Genomic DNA, 22,390 nt, shown 5'->3' with positions numbered 1-22,390 from the left:
AGAGAGAGAGAGAGAGAGAGAGAGAGAGAGAGAGAGAGAGAGAGAGAGAGAGAAGGGGAGAGAGAGCGAGAGAGAAATAGAGAGAGAGAGAAGAGAGAGAGACAGAGAGACAGAGAGAGATATTATTATTTCTATGAACAGTTCATTCTGTTCATAGTTGGTCCATTCTTCACAACACAAGACAAAACACTTTTTTCAGACTAGAAGGCAGCATGGAATAATGGAAACCTGGAGTCTTGAGACCTGGGTTCAAATCTTGGCTGCCACACATCACTAGTTGCTTGAAGCTAAGTAAGTCACTTAACCTCTTTTTGTCTCAGTGTCTTCATCTGTAAAGTGAGGATAATATTTGCCTTAATAGGTTGTCATTAGAATAGTATTTTGTATACTTTAAAGCACAGTGTATATTTGTGTGAAGTCTTTGAGCAGCACACTACCCCATTCTACTATATGTTGCTCTTTTCAGTAGTTTTAGTTGTGTCTGACTTTTTATGAACCCATTTGTGGTTTTCTTGGCAAATGTACTGGAGGGGTTTGACATTTCCTTATCTGGCTCATTTTACAGATGAGGAAACTGAGGCAAACAAGGTTAGTAACTTGCCCAAAGCCACATGGCTAGTACATATTTGAGGGCAGTTTTGAACTTAGGTCTTCCTGATTCCAGGCTTAGTGCTTTATCCACTGCATCACTTAACTGCCCCATATTCTACTATTTAGCAGAACTATAATTAATATAAGAAAATTATTCCTCATTGAATAATAGGAAAAAATCATTTTAGGATGAGCATTAAGTTTTTCCATCCATATCTACTCAAATAAGTCCCTTATTTTCAGATATAGTTTTAGCACTAACATTGTTTTAGTCCTAAATTATTGCAGCCCACTTGAATGCTCTAGAACTCTCCTATTTGAGGCAAATCCTTCCTAGCCACTCTTTATATACTTGAAGAAATTCAGTCTTTTCTTTTGATGGGTGGGAATCTTTTTTACCATATCCAGGGCAAACATTTAAGCAAATTCCTGAATCCTCAGGCATGGACTCTAATAGTTTTTAGGTCTTTTTCAAGAATTCTAGACTACTAACATATGTACTTCTGATGACTTGTCTTGATCTTAGGTTCTTGAAGGCAATGTCAGCACAGTAGAAGGCCTTTGAGGATGAGAACAGTGACCAACTATGTCTGCACTCCAAAAATCTACTTCATTAACCTATGGCAAGACTCATCAGGGGAATGTTATTTACCATGAATATCTAGGAAAAAGTCAAAAGTGGAAATAGTCCTTGGAGTGATACAGCCCCATTCTGTATATGGAATGATGATAGTGGGTTGACAGAAAAGGGAACTGATTGGTAAAAATCCACTTTTAGGTCTTCTACAAACATTAATGTAATTGTTGGTTGATATTTTGAGATTCTTTGAGTGGATTCAGCTTTTGCTGCTGCTAAGCTGCCATCTTGGTTCAACCCCTAATATTTTGTATGTTATTATATATTTTTTTAATCAAGCAGTGTCTTCACTTACTATTGGAGGAAATTAACAATATACATGTCAAACAACAACAGTAATAATAACTCATTATAGCATTTTAAAGTTTGCAAAGTGCTTTATATGGGATCAAAACTTAGACTAGAAGGATTCTTTCTCATTTTATCCTCACAGCAGATCTAGGGGTCAGGTGCAATTATCATCTATGTTTTGCATAGATGGAAACTAAGGCTGAGAGAGGTGGACTGACATCACCAGGCTCATTTATAAATGAATTTGATAAAATTTAAATTCCGGTCTTTCTGAGTCAAATTCCAGTGTCTTATTCATTTTGCCAACCTGCCTCACTTGAATACAAGTTAGAGAATTTTCTGTGCACAACTGAGTAAAGAAATTCTGTCTTTTCTAATTTAACTTTTAAACAAATCTGAGTAAATTGGGGAGAAATCTGATTTTACTAATATTTTAGTACACATGTAAAGAAATTAGAAAGAAGGACTATATCATTCATTGAAGAAATAACGAGCTCTTACTATATGCTTTTTGTGTTTTATAAAAATCATTACACATCAATAGCATTATTATTCATAAGTTATTAAGATAGCTTTACAGGTAGCTTTGTCATATTTATTTTCTCCTTTTTTCCTATATAGATCTAGCTTAGACTTGGTGACACGATTTCCAATCCTGAGATCAGAGCACATAGAATGTGCTATTTGGAGATTTATCCCACGGTGTCAAACTTAGAGGACACTGATTTCATTTTCAATCTTTGGCAGTATAAAAACAACAGAATTTGAGCACTAGATAGCAGGAAAATAATTTGCTAAAATAGGAAGCTACAGAAGATGAGGTTGGTGAGCTATTCTTCCATGCCCTCTCCAAGCTTAACTGAAGTAAAGCTTTGTATTGCTTATCAAAAGTGCAAAAACTCCTATTTATATGTCTTTTTAGAGTTATGAAATGAAAGGATCAAATTGGTTTGTAAGTGTTTAAGGTCACTAAGGTTATTAAGTATTAATGTTATTAAGCAATAATCTATTAGAAATAGATTAGTCCAATTGTTTGGTAGAATTGTTTACTGAACTCTTCTTGTTGGCCATATAGATTAGACACATAGGAACAATGTCAATTAATATAAGTTGTTGACCTTGTAAGAGACATAGCCACTCTTTCTGATAATTATAACTAATAACTTAAAAAATCAAAATCGGGGGCAGCTAGGTTGCTCAGTGGATTGAAAGCCAGGCCTAGAGATGAGAAATCCTGGATTCAAATCTGTTCTCTGACATTTCCTAGCTGGGTGGCCCTGGTCAAGTCACTTAACCCCCATTGCTTAACCCTTACCACTCTTCTGCCTTGGAACCAATAAATGGTATTGATTCTAAGATAGAAGGTAAAGGTTTTTAAAAAAATAAAATCAAAGTCATGCACAAGCTATTATCTTTTGGTTTCAAGAGTCTTTAACACTTCAATATTAGCAGGAACTCTAGGATATTGGTTCATGTGTTTACCACCCCTTAATTTCAAATAATGTCTGTTATTATTAATGTTATTTTGTTTGAAATCTCTTCATTTTTAGGGTGGACTAAGTACCAGAAGTGAAATGTGCCTCTCATATCTACTCTATTACCCAAGAATCAATCTTACTCGATGTGCAAGTATCCCAGACATAATGGAACAGCTCCAGTTCATTGGTGTTAAGGAGATCTACAGGCCAGTCACGTAAGTAATTCGAGAGTCCATAGCATGAATTATTTATGTTAGTACTGCTCCAAGTAAGCTTAATTTTTGTATTGGCTTCATTATCCAGCCATCCTCTTGACTTTCATGCTCCATCATTTTTATACTAGTGGAAAAAGACACCCGAAAGGGGGAACCTCATGTTTTTCCCAGCTGGTTGCTGTTGCCACATTCAATAGAAAAAGAAAAATGCAATTTCATGATTTAGTTTAGCCATTAATTCTTCAAAGTGAGGGTACTCAGCTCTGGAAATGTAATATCAGGGGAAGAGGTCTCCTTTGGAGATTTTAGATACAGATTAGATTCTAGTCTGTCTTGAGTTTGAAAATTGGTCTGTCTACATATTTGATGACTTCAAGGTCCCTTTCTTTCTTATAATGATGTTATTTCTTGAGGTGATATAGGCACTCGGGTACCATCAATATTTTAGGTTCTTTAGGAGTTAGCTTGATAGCTACCAGCAATGCAAGCAAAACTATCCAAAAATCATTAGTAAAAGGAATACCAAATCAATCAACAAACATTAATTAACCACCCACCATCTGTCAGACATTGTGCTAGGTCCTAAGGATACAGAGACAACATTGAAAAAAGCCTGCCCTTAAGGTGCTTACATTCTGTTGAGAGAAAGAACATGTACACATTTCAGCATATACACAGTTGTAAAAATGGTAATTTTCAGGGATTGGACTAGTGGCTGGAGGGGGACTGCTCAGAAGAGCCTTATGTTAGAAACTGGACTTGAATTAAGATAATGATAGCAAGGGACAAAGAAATTTGGTTCAAATCCTGACTTTCAGTGATTCAGTCACATCAGATTTTTAGGACTCATTTTCTTCATGTAATGGTTGGGATGGTGGACTGGACTAAATAAAAGCCTATATTTTAATAAACTGAGCCACTTTCTCTTGTCAACAGTTTGCAAAGCTGTAAAAATGAGGGTGTTAGATTAGATGATCTCTAAGAATTTTTTCCTGCTCTAAAATTCGGTAGTTCTAAATGGAAAGGAGAGGAAGCAGACAGCAAGGTGATACAAGGGATAGGGCACTGAGCTCAGAGTCAGGAAGACTTATCTTCATGATTTCAAGTCTGGCCTCATACTTATTAGCTGTGTGACCCTGAGCAAGTCATTTAATCCTGCTTACCTCATTTCCTCATCTGTAAAATGAACTGGAGAAGCAAATAGCAAACCATTCCACTAACTCTGCCAAGAAAACCACAAATGGGCTCAGAAATTCAGACACAACTGAAAAACAGCTCACCATCAAAGGAGGGAAATAATAGTAGCAAATGCAATACTTAGAAATGAAAAAAATGAGAAAATTATTTTTAAAAATAGTTTGCAACTGAACTCACAGTATTTCTGGAGAATGAATTCTTTCATTATGAATTGGCAGGATGAACAATCAGATCACAAGATTCAGAGTTCATGAAAGTCATGTTGGAAATGTGGGTTCTTTTCCTCTTGGCACAGACAAAGTTTCACAAAAAGTGATCCCGGAAAAGATTGCGATTTTTCCCTGCGAAGAATCCCTAAAAGCAAGTGTTACTCCTGGATATCATAAATTGTGGATTATAATCACAATATTTCATAGAATTTCAGACTTGGAGATCATCTAATCTAACCTATGTTGCAATAGTAATTCCCCCTAAGAGTGTTCCCGGCAAGTAGTGATATATACCACTTGTAAACCTTCAGGGATGTGGAATTTACTGTCTTCATTGACAGAGTATTCTTCTTTTGGACAGCTCTGATGATTAGGAAATATTTTTAGAGCAAGTTTAGAGCAAGTTGAAATCTACCTCTCTATAATTTCTATCCATTCTTCCTAGTTCTGCCCTACGAAGCAAAGTAAAATAAGTCTAATATCTCTTCCACATGATAACTTTTCTAGTGCTTATGATCATAGGAACAGAGATTTAAAGATAGTTACCATATTGCATTGTTATCTTATTTCTTATTGAGATGGGCAATACACTAAAACTCCCAGGTTTTTTTCACATGAACTTCTATTAATCTATGACTTTCCCTTCCTGAACATATGCAGTTTAACTCATATTTAAAAGTTAGAATTTATTAAATGCCATCTAATTTTATTGGGTTGATTTCTCTAACAAATATATATTATCTTAAATTCTTATTCTATTATAACTATGATGGTTATCCCTTTCAGCTTCATGTCCCCTTTAATCTGAGGGCATTCTAAATGAGACCTCTCTGAATCTGACTAATGATACCATCATCCATTTTTATCTCTATCTTATACCCATGGGTGTCACATAAAAGAAACTTAATTCAATTATCTTCCTAACATTATGCCATGTTTGTGATATTCTCTTGATTCCCAACTCTAGCGACCCAGTACTGGAAGTGAAATGAGTTTAACTCAGTTGTCCTCTTCTTGATTAAAAAAAATATGCTGGCACTAAATGATTAATTAATCACTGTTTCAGTTTTTAAGGGATCACAAAACATCTCTTAAATAATAGTTTATAATTTTACCAGGAAGTTATATTAAACTCCTCAGTGAATAGTTTAAAAAATATAGCTTCTTTATCTTTTAATAAAAGAAAAATCAGAGTAACAGGTAAATAGGAAATTTCGTGTTTTGTTTTTCACAGATCACTAATAGTAGGCCAACACCCACACCAGTGAATTTTTTCTCCATGCTATTCATATGGGTTATAATTATTTTATCTCATTAATGGCTATAAAAGGTATAGCTACTGTACTAAGCACTTTACAAATACTATCTCATTTGATTTTTTCCAGAATGCTGAGAGGTAGATGCTATTATCTCCATTTTATAATTGATGAAACTGAGGTTAAATGATTTGCCCAGACTCACACAGCTAATGAAATGTCTGAGGCTAGATTTGAACTTATGTCTTTTTAACTTCTAGGCCCAGAACTCTATCCACTGCAAGACCTAGCTTCCTGTAATAGGAGGATTGCTGGGTCAAAAGATATGAAAAGCCTAGTCCCTTTCTTTGCATCATCCCAAATTAAAAGAGAATGGTTGGATTTCACAGCTCCAGCTGTAGGGCATCCATGTGCTTGTCATCCTACATCCCCTCAAATACTGACTGTTCCTATATCAGTTTTCATCTTAACTATTTTATATGGAGTTGACAATTCAAAGTTGTTATAATCTGCAATTTTTTTTTGTATTAGTGTTTTGGAATTTGTTTTCTTGCACTAATTTATTTGCAAATCCTTTTGAAAACCCAGTATTTTCTTTGACTACTTATCTAGAGGTGAATCATTCTATAGCTAACTCTTATTGGTGATTTTTGATGCAAATGTTTTTCCATTCTATCTTTTCCTTTCTAATTTGGTCTTTATCATGTAAAAGCATTTTAATTTTATCAATTTGAAATCATTCTTTTTTTCCCCTTTATTTGCTCTTACATGAAAATAGCCAGGTATCTCCTTCCATCTATCACTCCCTTTCCTCCCGGCACTAGAGAAAGCATAATTGAACAAATATGTATTTATACAAAACTATGTCTTGCTTGTTTATATTTATCAGTTCTTTCTCTGGAGGTGGACACACACACGTTATTCTTCAAACATTTATTTTTAGCCACATATAATGTTCTCTTGATTCTATTCATTTCACTTTACATAATTTCATGAAGAGCTTTGCTTTCCATATTTGTTCAAAAATTAACTTATTCATCATTTCTTCTGGAGCAATAGTATGCCATCACAATCATATGCCATAACTTTTTCAGTCATTCCCCAGTTGATGTGCATTCCCTCAATTTCTAGTTCTTTGCCAACACAAAGAAAGCTACTGTAAATATTTTAGAACATAAAGGTTCTTTTCCTTAACCTCTAATCATCTTAGGAAACAAAACCAATACACTCTGCAAAATTCCATATTGCTCTCCAAAATGGTTCATGGTTCCAATAGTGGATTCATGCCCCAATTTTTCTACATCCCCTCCAACATCTGTCATTTTGCCCTTTTATCATTTTAGTCAATATGACAGGAATGAGATATCTCAGAGTTGTTTTGTTGAATTTCTCCATTCAGTAATAACTTAGAATGCATTTTCATATGGCTATGTATAGCTTTGACTTAATCAAAAAAACTATCTATTCATATCTTTTGACCATTTATCAACTGGAGAATGGTTCATATTCTTATACACTTGACAAAGTTCTCTCTTTTTTTTAGGCATGTCTCTCTCTCTTTAGACCTCTATCTATATTTTAGAGCTCTATCTGAGAAACTTTCTACAAAAAGAATCCCTCAATTTTCTATGTTACTTCTAATCTTGGTTACATTGGTCTTATTTTCACAAAAAAGTTCAATTTATTGTAATCAAAATGATGCATTTTGTATCTCACAATGCTTTCTATCTCTTTTTTATTCCTAAATTTTCCTATCCTTAAATCTGATAAGTAATATTGGTTTCCTTTATATTGAGTTTATATATCCATTTTGATCTTATTTTGGTAAATGGTGTAAGATATAGGTTTATAACTAGTTTTGCCAGAAAACTTTCTAGTTGAATTCACCAAATAGTGAATTGTTATCCCCAAAGCTTGGATATTTACTTTTGTCAAAGACAAGGTTATTATAATCTTTTGACTACTGTTTGTTGTATGTCTGTTCTGTTCCATTGATCTATTTTTCTCTTTCTTAGCCAGTATCAGATAGCAATTTTTATGTCTTTTTATCCCCTGTTTAGTTAAGAAATTACCTTCCTCTCCCAATCATATTTGTGAAAATTATTTGATTTCATCTTTTAAAATTGCTTGACCTCTTATATTCAATGTTATGTCTGTATCCATTTGGAACATAAGAAACTCTTTTCTCCTTTGAGGGCTCAGATTCACTTTATATGGGAAGATCTTCAAACTTATTATGTCAGTCGATCAGTCAGTCAATAGTATTTATTAAGCACTTAGTATGTTCCTAGAACTGTGCTAAGCTCTACATTTTTAAAAAAGAGGCAAAAGACAATCACTGCCTTTAAGGAACTCACAATCTAATGAATTCCTGGAATGCAGCAGTCCTTTATTTTTTCACTTTCTTCTCTGTAGCACATCCTCCTTTCCCTTGACTGCCTAAGAGAGGCCACTTTTAGGAGTTGTATTTTCCTTGAATAATTTAGTTGCTTTGTGTAATCAGCTATTCATTTATCCCCTAATAGGCTGAAGAGCAAAGACAAATCTGGGTAGCCCATCCATGCAATCAGGGAAATCATCCTGCATTATATATTTAATGATTTGTCACTTAGAAGCTACTACACCATTCCTATCCCCCTCCGACATTTGCTGAAACTGAGTTTTTGGTCACTCTTGCTACCCCGCACAGCCAGTGCCTTTGGCAAACTGTTTGCTGGGGCTCTTCATTGCACAAGGCTCTTTGGCTGAGGGCACCTAAGCACGGCTTTCTTGTTATTGTTTTCCTGGTTTTTCTGGGGTTTTCCCTGAGATCTGAAGCTGCTTGCTTTGATTTACAGGTGTGTTTGATCTGTAATTAGCAAATTCCTGCTACCCCCTAATGCAGACATTAACTGCCCTCAGTTGTTATCTTCCCTTCTCTCCTCTCAGCTCGCAAAGACTTCAGAGACTGTCTACTGGAGTCTTGCCTCTTCTCTGTTGTACTGTCTTCTGATGTCTTGGTTATCTCTTTCTCTTTGATGAAATCAAATCAGTAAATGATGTACTCCACTGGTAAGTGAAAAAGGATGTCTGATGTGAAAAGTCTTTGTGATTACACAGTGATCCTAGGATCAGAGGAATGGAACTACTAAGCAAAGTGAGAATAATAGTTCTGCTTATATTTCCACGAATGGAGACTGGAAACTCTTCATAATGCATGGTCTCCAATAGTAGTCCTGAGAAAGAGGTGAAGTGACTTACCACCTATAATCATCCTAGGAAGGACTTGAACCCAGGTCTTTCTAAGTCCAACCCAACACCAGCCATCTATTTATTTACTGGGCCTCACTAGTGAAAATATCATTAATTATATTAAAAAAAAACCTTATTTTCATGATTTTTCCAAAGGTTGTATAAGTAGTAAACAGTAGAGCTAGGATTCAAACCCAGAGTTTCTGACTTTCCAACTACAGCCATTTTTCTTAACTTGGGGGACCTGGGGAGCCATGTACTTAAAAAAATATATATATATTTTACTAACAATTCCAATGTAATTGGTTTCCTTTGTTATCTCATGTATTTCATTTAAGCATTTACATATGTCATTCTGAAAACAGGTCCATAAGTTTAACCAGACTGCCAAAAGGAGCAAAGACAGAAGAAGACATGTTTCTGGAGATCATGATGAGTAGTTTAGCTCTCCAGAACTAGCTAATGGTTTTGTTTTCAGACTATTGCTAGTTTTTACTTTCACCAAATATGTATACTTACTCATTTATTTTTTTTAGGGGGGGGCAAACTTTCCCAGAGCAATGAATGTTTTTGATTGTTGAAAACAAAAGAAAAAGGCAAAGCTTTGAACATATAGGGTGATTCTTTTGAGTTGTGCTCTATGGTGCCATGATTTTCTTATGGATTTTGACCCATCTGGGACCTCTAGATATATTTGGTTTCCATTCCCCAAAAGAGTAATGTTCATATCCACAATATCAATAATTCTCAGATTACTCTGCCTAAGAAATGTGATTCTTAGGTAGCATTGAACAAATTGGTCTTTGGATAACTTTGGAAGAAAGTGGGAAGGGCCACACAGAACAAGGCTAGTCTTGAAATGACATTGCCCACATCAAGCCATTCATCTTCATGGCTAAATTTATTTAGTCCTTCCAAACATGAATAAAAAAGAGCCTCTTTTTTGAAAAATACATTAGGACTCTAAATCAGAGAGATTGGGTTTTACTTCATCATCACAGTGACATAATTGATGGTAAAGTCCAAACCAATATGGTGCTGGCTGAGAGATCTAAAGGAAAGAAAATAGATGGGTCATTTTTTCTTCTTCTTCAAACTCAAAGTAACACTGCTAGTGTGGTTTAGGGCCCTCCCTATTTTTAAAAAATTAGCTATTAAAAAGGAATGCTGTATAACCTAATGTGGCAAAAAAAAATGCTGTTTTATGTTTTTAGTTTTATTTAAAACTAGTTGCTCTGTTTTAAAGTTAACATTTCCCAGTCATGGAGAATCAGGTAGAGGAGGATAAAAAAGGCTGACAACCAAATCCTATCAATTGTATTGTCTACTAAGTGGGAGGGATTGAGGAGGACAGTTCTTTGTCTCACAAAGATCTGGCAAGGCTCCATTGAGCACCAAAAGCTTATAGTGATCACACAATGAAACAGATAGTGGGCTTAGAAAAGTGGTTGTTTTATGTGTCCAAATCATCTTCCTCTCCCCTTCCTTACTACAGAATATGCCACAAGAACTCCAATTAGGGATCTCTTTTGAAAAAGGTGTTTTGATAGAGGGAAAAGAACAATGTGTTTGGAGCTTAAATGACCTGGGTTTGAATCCTTGGCATTGACATGTTCATAGATTTAGAGTTGGAAGGGATTTGAGAGTCTATCTAGTCCAACCACTTCATTTTACAAAGGCCTGAATTTATTTAGCTCAAGCTCATAGAAGTGAGTGGCAGGAAGACATTTTAAGGCAAGCCTTATGATTTCCTATCAAACTTTTTAATGAACTTCCCTAGTTGTATGACTCTTGTCAACCTGTCTGTGCCTCAGTTTCTTCAATATCAGATCAGGATAACATTTACATTGTCCCCTCACAGAGTTGTAAGAAAAGTGCTTTGTAAACATTAAAACATTACAGATATATGTCTTTATTTAGTAAAGTCAATGATAATATCTGAAAGGAGGGAATACTAGAAATCATGTCATGATGGTCTATGCTTAGTTTGGCCTTAAAACATAATTGGACCAGAAAGCTATCTTTAAGTAATCCTTCCTCCTCCTATCTGCTTTCTCCTTCCTGAAATTATTTTCAGGAAAAGCAGTCTTGCCTTTTGTAGAAAATCCTCTGGAGCTATGCTCCCAATTGCAGCTCTACTGGAAGATCAGTTCTCTGGAGTATTCTAGGAATCTTGGGAATTAAGCTCTGATGGTACCCGAATCATGAAGATTCACCAATGTGAATCCCCTCCTTGATTATTCAGTATCAATTGGTTAGCCCGGATTAATTAGCTTTTAGAAAGGGGTGATTTAGGAAGAACACTTGCTAGTCCCCCAGATCTCCACCAAAAAGAAAAAAAAAAGGCATGGTAAACTCCCCAGACAAGAGATACAGAGTCTAGGGCAAAGCTGGCTTAAGTTTATAGATCACATGTGGCAAAAAAGTAACTCAGCACTCTTAGAAGTCCTTTTGCTGGAGTCCTCAAGATGTTCTCCTTAGATATGATGCAGCTTTTCTTCCAAGTTCCTTGCAGAGCCTTGAATTTGTCTTTCTTTATTGCTTCCAGCCTATTCTTGGCTTCTGATCCAGATATTACTGCCAGTGGCTGCTGACCCAGGGATACTGTTGGATACTAATAAAAATATCCATATCCACTGGTCCTTTGAAATTTATAATTATTCAGGACTAAAGGGGAAAGGGGAAGAGGATCTGAGGATCTTTTCCTTTTCCCACAAACCTTCACCAAGTGGCTCTTTCTCAAGAACTTGACCAGATTAACTCTTATGTGCTACCTATTCCTTGAATCTCAATTCTAAACTATCCTGTTGGTTTTATACAAGCCCTTCAGAAATTTAAGACCCTCAATCAATCTGAGCATACTTCCTGAGTGGTATCCTTTAATTTTATCCAGTGACTTTAAAAGACTTGTAAAATTATTCAGGACTTTTCATTTAATCTAAAGCTTATGACTGCCTGATTGATATCCAGGCCTTAGTTATATGTCCGATTGATTATTCTTAACAGACAAAAAAGTCAGTGTATGACTTACTTAAAGTAGGGTGGAATGCTTTGATTGATTACACATTTATAAATAAAAATAAGGAAACAGCTAGGTGGCTCAATGGATAGAGAGCCAGGTCTGGTGGGAGTTCCTGGGTTTGAATACTACTGCAGATACTACTTATCTGTGTGACCCTAGGCAAGTCACTTAACCCAATTTGCCTAGCTCTTATCACTCTTATGCCTTGGAACCACTACTTAGTACTGATTCTGACAGAAGGTAAAGTTTTTTTATTTTTTAAAAAGTTAGATTTAAGATTGATAGGTTCTAGAGCAATATTGTACAGTGATCAACCATGAAAGACTTAGCTACTCTCAGTAATACAATAATCCAGGACAATTCTGAAGAATTTATGACAGGAGAAAGAACTGTTAGAGTCAAAATGTAGATTAATGTAAACTATTTTTAACTTTATTTGTGTTTTAGGGGTTTTGGTTTTATATGAGTATTCTCTTTCAACAAAGAACAACAATGAAACATGTTTTGCATGATAATACTTGTATAAGCCAGATCAAATAATTTACTATCTTTTGGAGGGGAGAGGAAAAGGAGGAGGGTGACAATTTGGATCTTATAACTTCAGAAAATGGATATAGAAAATTGTTACTACATAATAATAAAATAGGAAAATAAAAATAAAATATTTTAGGAAAATAAAATAATTTTAAGAAAATAAAATATTTTAAAAATTAAAATAATATTGAAACATTAAAAAAAATTAATAGGTTCTAGGGAAGAGGTAGCATTCTGATAAATCCAGCATGATTGTTATTTGATCATTTTCTGGCAATAGATGATACTTCCACCCTCCACCAGAAACTGGATTTACTTTGTCTCCCTATCTAATTTCTCTTAAAAAAAAACAACAACAAACAAGATTTACAGTCTTAGAACTTCAATACCATGTACTTGTTCTAACTAGAAGAGTGGTAAGGACTAAGTAAAGGGGTTAAGTGTCTTGTTCAGGATCATACAGCTAGGAAGTGTCTGAAGCCAGATTTAAACTCTGTATCTCCCATCTCCAGGCCTGGCTCTCTATCCACTGAGCCACTAAGCTGCTTCTCCCCTTTATTTAATCTTTTATGAAATAATTATTGAAATGTTTATAACAATTTAAGACTTTAAAATATTTTATTGATATCCATTGTTTCCATATCATGTAGATTTCTCAACATATTCTTCTTACTCTTCCTAAGAAGCCATCTTTATAATAACTAAAGAAGAAAAAGTCTGACATGATTTGCAGCATTCTACAGCTATTATCTTTCTAAGCCCTATAATGAAGCAAGGGAGATGCTTCTTATGTTTGGGACCATATTCAGTTATCATAATCTCTCTGCTTTTAATTTGGGTTGTTTTGCTGTTGTTCCTTCTATTTACATAATCATAGCCCCTGAATATGTTGTTTTACTCATTTTACTTCACTTTGCATCAGTTGATATAATTTTCTAATGCATTTCTACATTCATCATATTTGTTGTTTCTAACAGCACAGTGATATTCTGTAACATTCTCATACCTTATCTTGTTTAGCTATTCTCTAGTCAGTGTGTATCTAATTTGTTTCCACTTCTTTACCACTCTTGCAAAAGATGCCAAATTCATTCCCTATGATGCTATATCTCTTTAAATGTAAGGTAATATTATAAATACTTCTTGACAGATTGATTTTCCATAAGACCTTTACATGTAAAAAAGGTGCTTGAAAATGGAATAAAAGCCTTTACTGATTTGAGTAATAAAAAAAAAAATTACATTGTTTTGGATACTGCTGGCACACAAAACAAAATAAACACTCAGCAACAGGGAATCATGCTCCAGGTCTTTTTGCAGTAATGCCAGTGCCCTCTTGTGGTTTTAAAAGAGCATACAGGTTGATTTTGTGACACTACTTGTATTTTCCTAACATGTGAACTAGATTCTCTTTTCCAAAATACCTTAGTTTGTTGAAAGATAAACATAACTTTAAAATTCTTTTTAAAAAAATTTTTGCTATTAACTTTTAAAACAGAATATTCTCCTTTAAAGTCAACACTCATTTTAGAATTATGGAATCCACAATGGATTCCATGTCTATATTCCATTATAAAACTTTTTATTCTATTATAATGTAGGTCTTGTGTCACTTCTTTGTATTTTTAATTGATTTTCATTGAAGAGTTTTATTTATGTGCTACCTTATGCTAAAATTTTCAGTAGCCAAAGATGTCATTTTAGTAATTCAACAAATGGAAATGGCATTAAAGAGGATATATTACCATTTGCTTTACTGATGTACTGTTAGAACAATTAGGGTTTTCCATCTGGTTTGAAGTTAAAATCTCCCATATATGCTTTCTATTTTTATCAATATATGAGTAAATTGAAAATAGTAAAACTAGCTTGTCTTTCTCCCAGTACCTAACATAATACTTTGCACATTGTAAAGATTTGATAAAATTTGTCCTCCCTTTTGTTCATTTATGAAATATACATGAGGAACTAAGGGAAGCTTTCATTAAATAAAAATGAGCCTGAAGGTAAAAATAATGAAATCATAAACTATCATTTTTTTCATTCTATATCTCTCCAAAGAAATAATGTTATTTTAAACGGGTTCAGTTATATAGATGAAAAATGATACATGGGCTGGTTTTGGCCCCACATATGGTTTCAAAAAATTCCATTGACAAAATACAAGTTATAACTGAGCAAATCACTTAAACTCTCAATGCCTTATGCACTGCTAAGCTTACAAATTATTTACGAGTTGCCAATCTGCAATATTGGAAGGAATTTCTTCACAGGGAGTACCCTACAACAGTGAAATCAGTGGCCTGGATCAAAAATCAACAGATGGAAAAACAATCTTCAGACTCATAGAAAAGATACTTGAACAAATGAAGTATAGGCTCTTGCCTCAGAAATATGTCTTTGTATACATATTTAATAAGTGAGTAAAGAAAGATATTATCAATAATATTTGAGGACAAATGGACATTGTGAAAATACCTCATTAGAGTTTTTTTGCATTTAAAGATTCAGTTTACATGTCAGATTGTAAATCACCATCCCCCTGAAATATACTGTTTCGTTTCCAAACCTTGAATGTTTCTTAATTAAAAGGACTTTCCTTACATTGATTGAAACTTGACTTTGATTTAGGTAAACCAAAAACCCAATTAGACTTGATACTATGTTGTAAATGAATTCAATAATTTCATTTATCACTAACATAATAACATGCACATTGTTTACTTTCACACTCTTTAGAGTAATATGTCTCCTTGAAGCTGAAGAGCATGCTCCAACATACCAGAACTTTTTTCTTTTATTTTAAAGATATTTTATTTTCCCAATTACATACAACAATTTTCCACATATGTTTTCTGAAGTTATAAGATCTGAATTATCTCCCTCCCTCCCTTCCCTCCACTCTCCCAGAGATGGTAAATAATTTGATCTGGGTTATATATGTATTATGCAAAATAACAATGATTTCTCTGGAGGTAGATAGCATTCTTTGTCATAAGTCCTTCAGAATTGTTCTGGATTATTGTATTACTAAGAGTATCATACAAAATTGCTGTTAATTGTGTACAGTGTTCTCTTGGTTCTGCTTTTTTCACTCTGCATCTGTTCATTTTAGTCTTTCCATTTTTTCTGAAATCATCCTGTTCATTATACCTTACAGTACACTAGTATTCCATCACCGTCATATACCACTATTTGTTTAGCTCTTCCCCAATTGATGAACATCCCCATAATTTCCAATTCTTTCCCACCACAAAAAGAGCAGCTATAAATAATTTAGAACATGGAGTTTCATTTTCTTTTTCCTTGGTGGCCTTAGCAAATAAACCTTATAATGGAATTACTGAGTCAAACAGTATACACAGCTTTATAACTCTTTAAGTATAATTCCAGATTGTTCTCCAAAATGGTTGGATTAGTTAATAGTTCAACCAATAATCTATTAGTGTTCATATTTTTTCCACATCCTCTCTAATGTTTGTCATTTTGCCCTTTTATCATTTAGGCAATCTGATGGATATGACATGATATTTCAAAGTTGTTTTGATTCGTGTTTATCCAATAAATAATGATTTAGAGAAAATTTTCATGTATCTATATATAACTGATTTCTTCATCCAAAAACTCTCTGTTCATATCTTTTGACCATTTAACAATTGGAGAATAGCTCATATTTTTACAAATTTGACAAAGTTCTCTATATATTTTAGGTATGAACCTCTATCAGAGAAATTGTATATAATTTTATCCCAATTTATTTTCCTTCCAATCTTGGCTATATTAGTTTTATCTGGACAAAAACTTTCAAATTAATGTATTCAAAATTATCTATTTTATATTTCACCATGTTTTCTCTCTCTTGTTTTTTCATAAATTCTTCTCCTATCCATAAATCTGATAGGTAATATGTATGCTATTGTTAATTTGTTTACAATATCTCTCTTTAAACCTAGGTCATGTGCATTTTATCTTATCTTGGTAAATGATGTAAGATATTGGTTTATATCTAGTTTCTGCTAAAACTGCTTTCTAGTTTTCCCAATGAACAATTCTTACCAAATAGTGAATTCTTATTCTCCAAACTTTAAACTTTACCTTTGTCAAACGTAAGGTTACTATAATCTTTTACAACTGTTTGTTGTATCTCTATTTTATTCCACTGATCTTTTTTTCTTCTATTTCCTAGATCACTTGTTACTAAAGAAAAGAAACGAGGGAGGGCAAGAGATATCCTTTCTGTGAAATCTTGAGTCAAAATTTTGTGCATATTTCATTTGTTTTCCATTTAGGTTTGTGCGTGTTTGTAGACCATCTGGTTCAAAGTCCATCAACTAGAAAAGGGAATTTTATTTTTCAAAAAGTTGAGAAATTAGCATGAGCTTTTGTTAAGGGCAATATTTATTGTTTTTATTCTGAACATGATTAATTTGTGTATTTGTTTTAAATCCAGGACTTGGCCTTTCATTATCAAGAGCCCTAAGCAATATAAAAATTTATCTTTCATGGATGCAATGAACAAGTTTAAATGGTCCATAAAAGATGGCACCTCCTTCAATAAACTTGTTCTTGGACTGCCTGTGAATGTGAGATGCTCAAAGACAGACAATGCAGAGTGGTCGGTAAGCCATTCTTTATTTTCATTAGATGAAGCATAAACAAGACATACACAAAGGCAGTGCCTAATGAGGAGTAAAGATCTTATTTTCTTGGAGAAAAGGAAATGTTCAATGCTATAGACAGAAACATTTCTAAATCCCAGCCTCTCCATTGAAATCCAGTCCAAAGAGTCTAGCTCCCTTCTGGGTACTAGATATCCCTCTATCAATTTAAATGTAATATGTTAATCCATTATATTATAAACACCTTGAGGCAGAGTCTAACTTTTGCCTCTTTTTGTATACCCATCTCTTAGATCAAGTGCTCGTAGATATTAAGGATTTAATACCTGATTACTGATCAATTAATTGTTGTTAGGAAATAAATTCATTATCATTCTCTATAAAACCAAATCCTTCCTGATTTCCCTATTTCTGTTGGTGGTATTTTCATTTTTCTAGTTACTTAGGTGCAAAGTCTGAATCAGAAATGAATCCTCTTTCTCCCGCACAACACATCCAGATGGTCACCCAATTTTCACTGTTTCATTTATAACTCATATTTCGGTAGCACTTCAACATTTACAAAGCATTTTTCTGACAGTACCCCTATCTACCTAAATAATATATATCATTATTGTATTGGTGAGAAAACTGACAAATTGAAATAGCCAATAAGTATCTGAGCCCAGAATTGTAATCAGGTCATCTGACTCCAAATCTAGTGTCCTTTTTACTACATCATGATAAATACAAGCCCAGACAAAATGGCAAGATTCCTTTTTTCATTTGCATTTCATTTTCTAGAAACTGTTCATATCTTTTATCTGCTTATTTAATTGGAATGACAAATATTTGTATCAACTTCCTATATGACTTGGATATCAAACCTTTACCAGAAATATTTACAGTGAAGTTTTTTCCCAACCAATAATTTCTCTTCTTTTTAATTTTACATAATCAAAACTGTTTATTGTCACCTGGACAGTCCTCTGTTTGCTTATGAATTATCCAAATAATAGATAAATTTGGCATTTCACTTTGTTTTTTGGCACTTCACTTTTACCATTATCCTAATTGTGTGTTGTTGATTTTTTAATGACATAACCATTTAAATTAAAGATATATCAATCTGCAACTTGTTTTAATATATGGTATAGGCCAGTAATGGGCAAACTTTTTATAGAGGGGGCCAAAGGAAAGGAAATGCTCATCTGTCAGTCTGTTTCTAAGGCAACTCTTTTGAAGTTTCATTGTATTGTGTCCTACTCATTGTATTCGTCAGATTAGAAATAATGTCACAGCCTGATAGAACATTTCAGGAGGTCACATCTGGCCCATGGGCAGTAGTTTGCCCATCACTGGTATAGGCTATTTGTCTAAACCTGTCAACAAACTGCTTTCCGGTTTCCTACCCATTCTTGAAAGACAAGATACTCTTCCTTTAGTTATTTTTGTCCTTGAGTTTATCAGTGTTTGGGTCATTATGTTCAGTTGCTTCTAGGTTTTACTGACTTAATCTCTTCCATTTATCTACCATTTTATTTTTCAAAGTGCAGGCTAAAATGGTTTTGATAATTACTTATAGTTTGATAATTACTTATTTATGAAATAGAAATCTGAAATCTGGCCATGGAAAGCCTCTGTGTTGTATTAGTATTTCCTTTCAGATTTTTGAATTGTCAATCCTCTAAATAAATTTTAATTATTTTATTTAGAAACTTCTTGGCAGTTTGGTTAATATAGAACTAAATCTCTACATAAATTTAGATAGAATCATCATTTTCATTACCACATCCCAACTATGAACAGAGAATATTTTTCCAATATTTTTGAAGAACTATCTTCTTTGTTTTGGTAAAGAATGTTTTGTCAATGTTATGCAAATCTTGACTGTTTCCTGGTAGATAATTCCTACATATTTTATGTATTTTAGAATTATTTTGAATAATTAATTCGTTATTTCCTTCTTTACCTAGATGATCATAATAGCTTCCCGATTGTTCTCCTTCCTAGGTCTCTCCCTTTATTATTCCATAGGTACACAATCATTAGATTACTCTTTTTAAAATGTTGTTTCACATAGACTTTAATAACTCCCTTCTATTTCTGGAATAAAGACCGTGGTCCTGAACACCTGGTAATTAAGTTTTACATATTCTGACTCAAAACTGTTTCTACAGCCTTATTAACTACTGTAGAATAGCTAGGTAGCACAGTGGTTAAAGTGCCAGGTCTGGAGTCCCAAAGACTCATCTAGCCTCAGACTTTTACTAGCTGTGTGATTGTAGGCAAGTCATAACCCTACTGGCCTCATTTTCCTCAACTATAGAGGGAGCTGGAGAAGGAAATGGCAAACCATTCTAGTGTCTTAGCCAAGAAAACCCCAATGGGGTCATAAAGCCAGACTCATCTAAAAACCAACTGAACAACATTGCCTAGTATATTTTTAAGCAAACCCTACACAAATGCCAAACATATTTATTATCCCCTGAAGATGCTAAATGCAATATTGCCTTTACTGTGGTTTTTTGGACATTTTTTGCTTATGCTATTTGATTACCTGGAATATCCTCTCTCCACCTCTCCATTTAATGTCATTCCTACCCTTCTTTTTCACCATCTTCCCCTCTGTTCAAGTTCAACCTTCTTTATGAATATTAGAATGTTTTACACTCATGGAAGTTTAGATTTGGAAAGACCATCAGAAATCAATTAGTTCTACCCATACCTGAAGGATGAATTCCATTATATTATCTTCAACAAATGGTTACCAGTTGCTATTTGACCTTCTTGGGCATGATTAACTTGCTGTCTCTCAAGTAATCCGTTACATTTGGGGACTCCTCTCGTTGTTAAATTCTTTAAATACAGTTGAAAACTGCCATCTTTCTGGGCAACTATGGCACTTATTGTTTATATCACTTATTTGTCTCTTGATATCCAAGACCTTATAAAATTAGCTATCACTATATGTAAATGTTCTCTTTTCCACTTATTTCCTAATCTAATTGAGGGTAGAGGCAGAGGACTGCCTAATGTCTTAAACATAGTTAATACCCAATAAATATTTCCTGATTGGTTAAAAACTTTAAATTGATACTTTGCATTATTTGGGAGAGTCTTTTTCTTCCAATTTTGAAGGTGGAAACAAGTAGTAAAAAAATTCCAAGACTAGAGCTGACCTCTGGATTTATCCAAAGCTGTAATTAGCACCCTTTTTGGTATTCCCTCGGCTCTTTATCTCCCTGGCCATTTAGAAGATTGATTGTTTTTAGCAATAATTCCTCTCTTCTAGTTAGTTAATAGCAACATGGAACAGTGGAAAGAATTCTCTCCCTAGAGTCATAAGACCTAACTTCAAACTCTTTTCTACTTCTCCCTTGGGGAAGTCATTTAACTGCCCTGGCCTTAATTTCTTTGTCAATAAAATGCAGGAGTATGATTAGTATCCTATGACTTTAAAAGATATGATCATTAATTATATTTCATGAAAGACATTCTTATTTTTATTTGTTTAATTTCAGATTCAAGGAATGACAGCATTACCTCCAGAGGTTGAAAGACCATATAAATCAGAGCCGTTTGTATGTGGATCTTCCTCATCTTCCTCCTCCTCCACGTCTTCTTCCTCTACATTATCCTTAAATTTTGTTCTCCATGTGGCTGTTTTCTTTCTTATCCTCAGTAATACAGGAAGCATCAGGCATTTTGCATAATAACTTGATTATTCTTGGTGATGTTCTTCTCTATGCCAGGCAAGCACAGAATGTTTACACTCTTGTTTCCCATGATCAAAATGGGTAATTAAGATGCAGTCACAAGACATGGACTATTTGGAAATTGCTCCCCCATCTCTTTCCCAATTTGCTTTCTTTAGGATACATACTCCTCACCTTATCTTCACCTAGCTCAATTAGAGAACCCCAACCAGTCAACTTCTACCCATCCAGAGATGTCAAATCTATATGAGCAAATTCAGTGAAACGAATTCTAATCTTTCTTTGGGCATAAGGAAAAGATGGACAATTGTGTTTTAATTCTTTCTAAAAGTTGGCTGTTTTGCTTGATTTTTGCTTTTTAAATGTACTTTGGACTCTTTTATCTTGAAATAATGAAGCAAGCTCCATTCCATTTCTTCTCCTCTTTTTTATTTTTTTGAGTTTATTATTATCCTGTCTTTCTCTTTCAACTTTTTTATGTTTGTCCCTTTTTCTAAGCATGCCTATGTCTCTTTTTTATGTTCAATTCTTCACTATTCTTTTACTACTTCCAGCTATTGCAAAGCTGCTACCACAAGAAGTTCTCTTCCTTTAAGGATCTGGCTGTACTTTTCACTTTTCTTTCAGTTCTCCTTTGAGATTTCACAGTCCCAATGCTTTGCCTTCATCATTTTCCTGTTGTCGAGTTTTTTCCTTGAGTGTTCATATCACTTATACCGAATCTGGAACCTTCAAAATATAGATTTAGTGACTGGTGATAGAACCATAGAGGAAAATAATTTCTCAGCTTGTTAATGGCTAGTTGTTAATAAGCTCTTTATACTGGTTTCTTGTTAGAGGCAAAGTGGTTTGACCTGCACAAGAGAGAGGCAGGAAAGTGTTGGAATGTATAGCATGCTGCCAAAACAGTGCTAGTGTGTCACACTTAATGCATACTGGCTGAATTGGAGCCCTAGTTGCTCTTGTAGATTTATTTTTATACGCATAATTAATAAACTAATTTTCCTTAATAAAACCAGTTACTACTTTTAAAATTACAGCATCAATGATACACGATTCAGATTGCTTTCTGTATGGTTCAGATACATTGCCACATTTTCAAAGTACTTTTATGTTAGGATGATATTAATAAACTAAATGGTATTAAATCTGCCTGTGGTATCTTGTTCACTCCTTGAGATGTACAAGTGATTCAAGTACTTCTGTTACTAGCCTAGTCAATTGCATATGTTGTTTTGTTGAAACCATTTTAAAGCTGGTTTTCTTCTAGAAAATAGTGGTATATAAAGTCTTTAATATAGATATTGTTTTGAAATGATTCCTTTATCCACTTGCAATGAATTATTTGGTTAAAATTCTGTAATGTTTGTAAAATGTATTGTTACTGATATTTGACTTTTTTCTATAATTTT

At 33.9% G+C, this 22,390-nt stretch overlaps 1 protein-coding gene across 1 annotated transcript in view; it reads left to right on the top strand.

Moving 5' to 3' along the window:
* The window catches only part of MOXD1 (monooxygenase DBH like 1), a 102,739-nt gene extending 81,764 nt beyond the window's left edge, over positions 1-20,975 (top strand). The window contains exons 10-12 of the mRNA XM_044674739.1: positions 3,070-3,212; positions 17,112-17,280; positions 20,784-20,975. Coding sequence (XP_044530674.1) covers positions 3,070-3,212; positions 17,112-17,280; positions 20,784-20,975 — 504 coding nt within the window. The remainder of the gene's footprint in view (positions 1-3,069; positions 3,213-17,111; positions 17,281-20,783) is intronic.
* Positions 20,976-22,390: the final 1,415 nt, after the last annotated feature.

This window comes from Gracilinanus agilis, chromosome 4 (genome assembly GCF_016433145.1).
Source record: "Gracilinanus agilis isolate LMUSP501 chromosome 4, AgileGrace, whole genome shotgun sequence".
NCBI lineage: Eukaryota > Metazoa > Chordata > Mammalia > Didelphimorphia > Didelphidae > Gracilinanus > Gracilinanus agilis.
The sequence above is the reverse complement of the archived record's forward strand: the minus strand, read 5'-3'. Positions and strand labels throughout refer to the sequence as shown.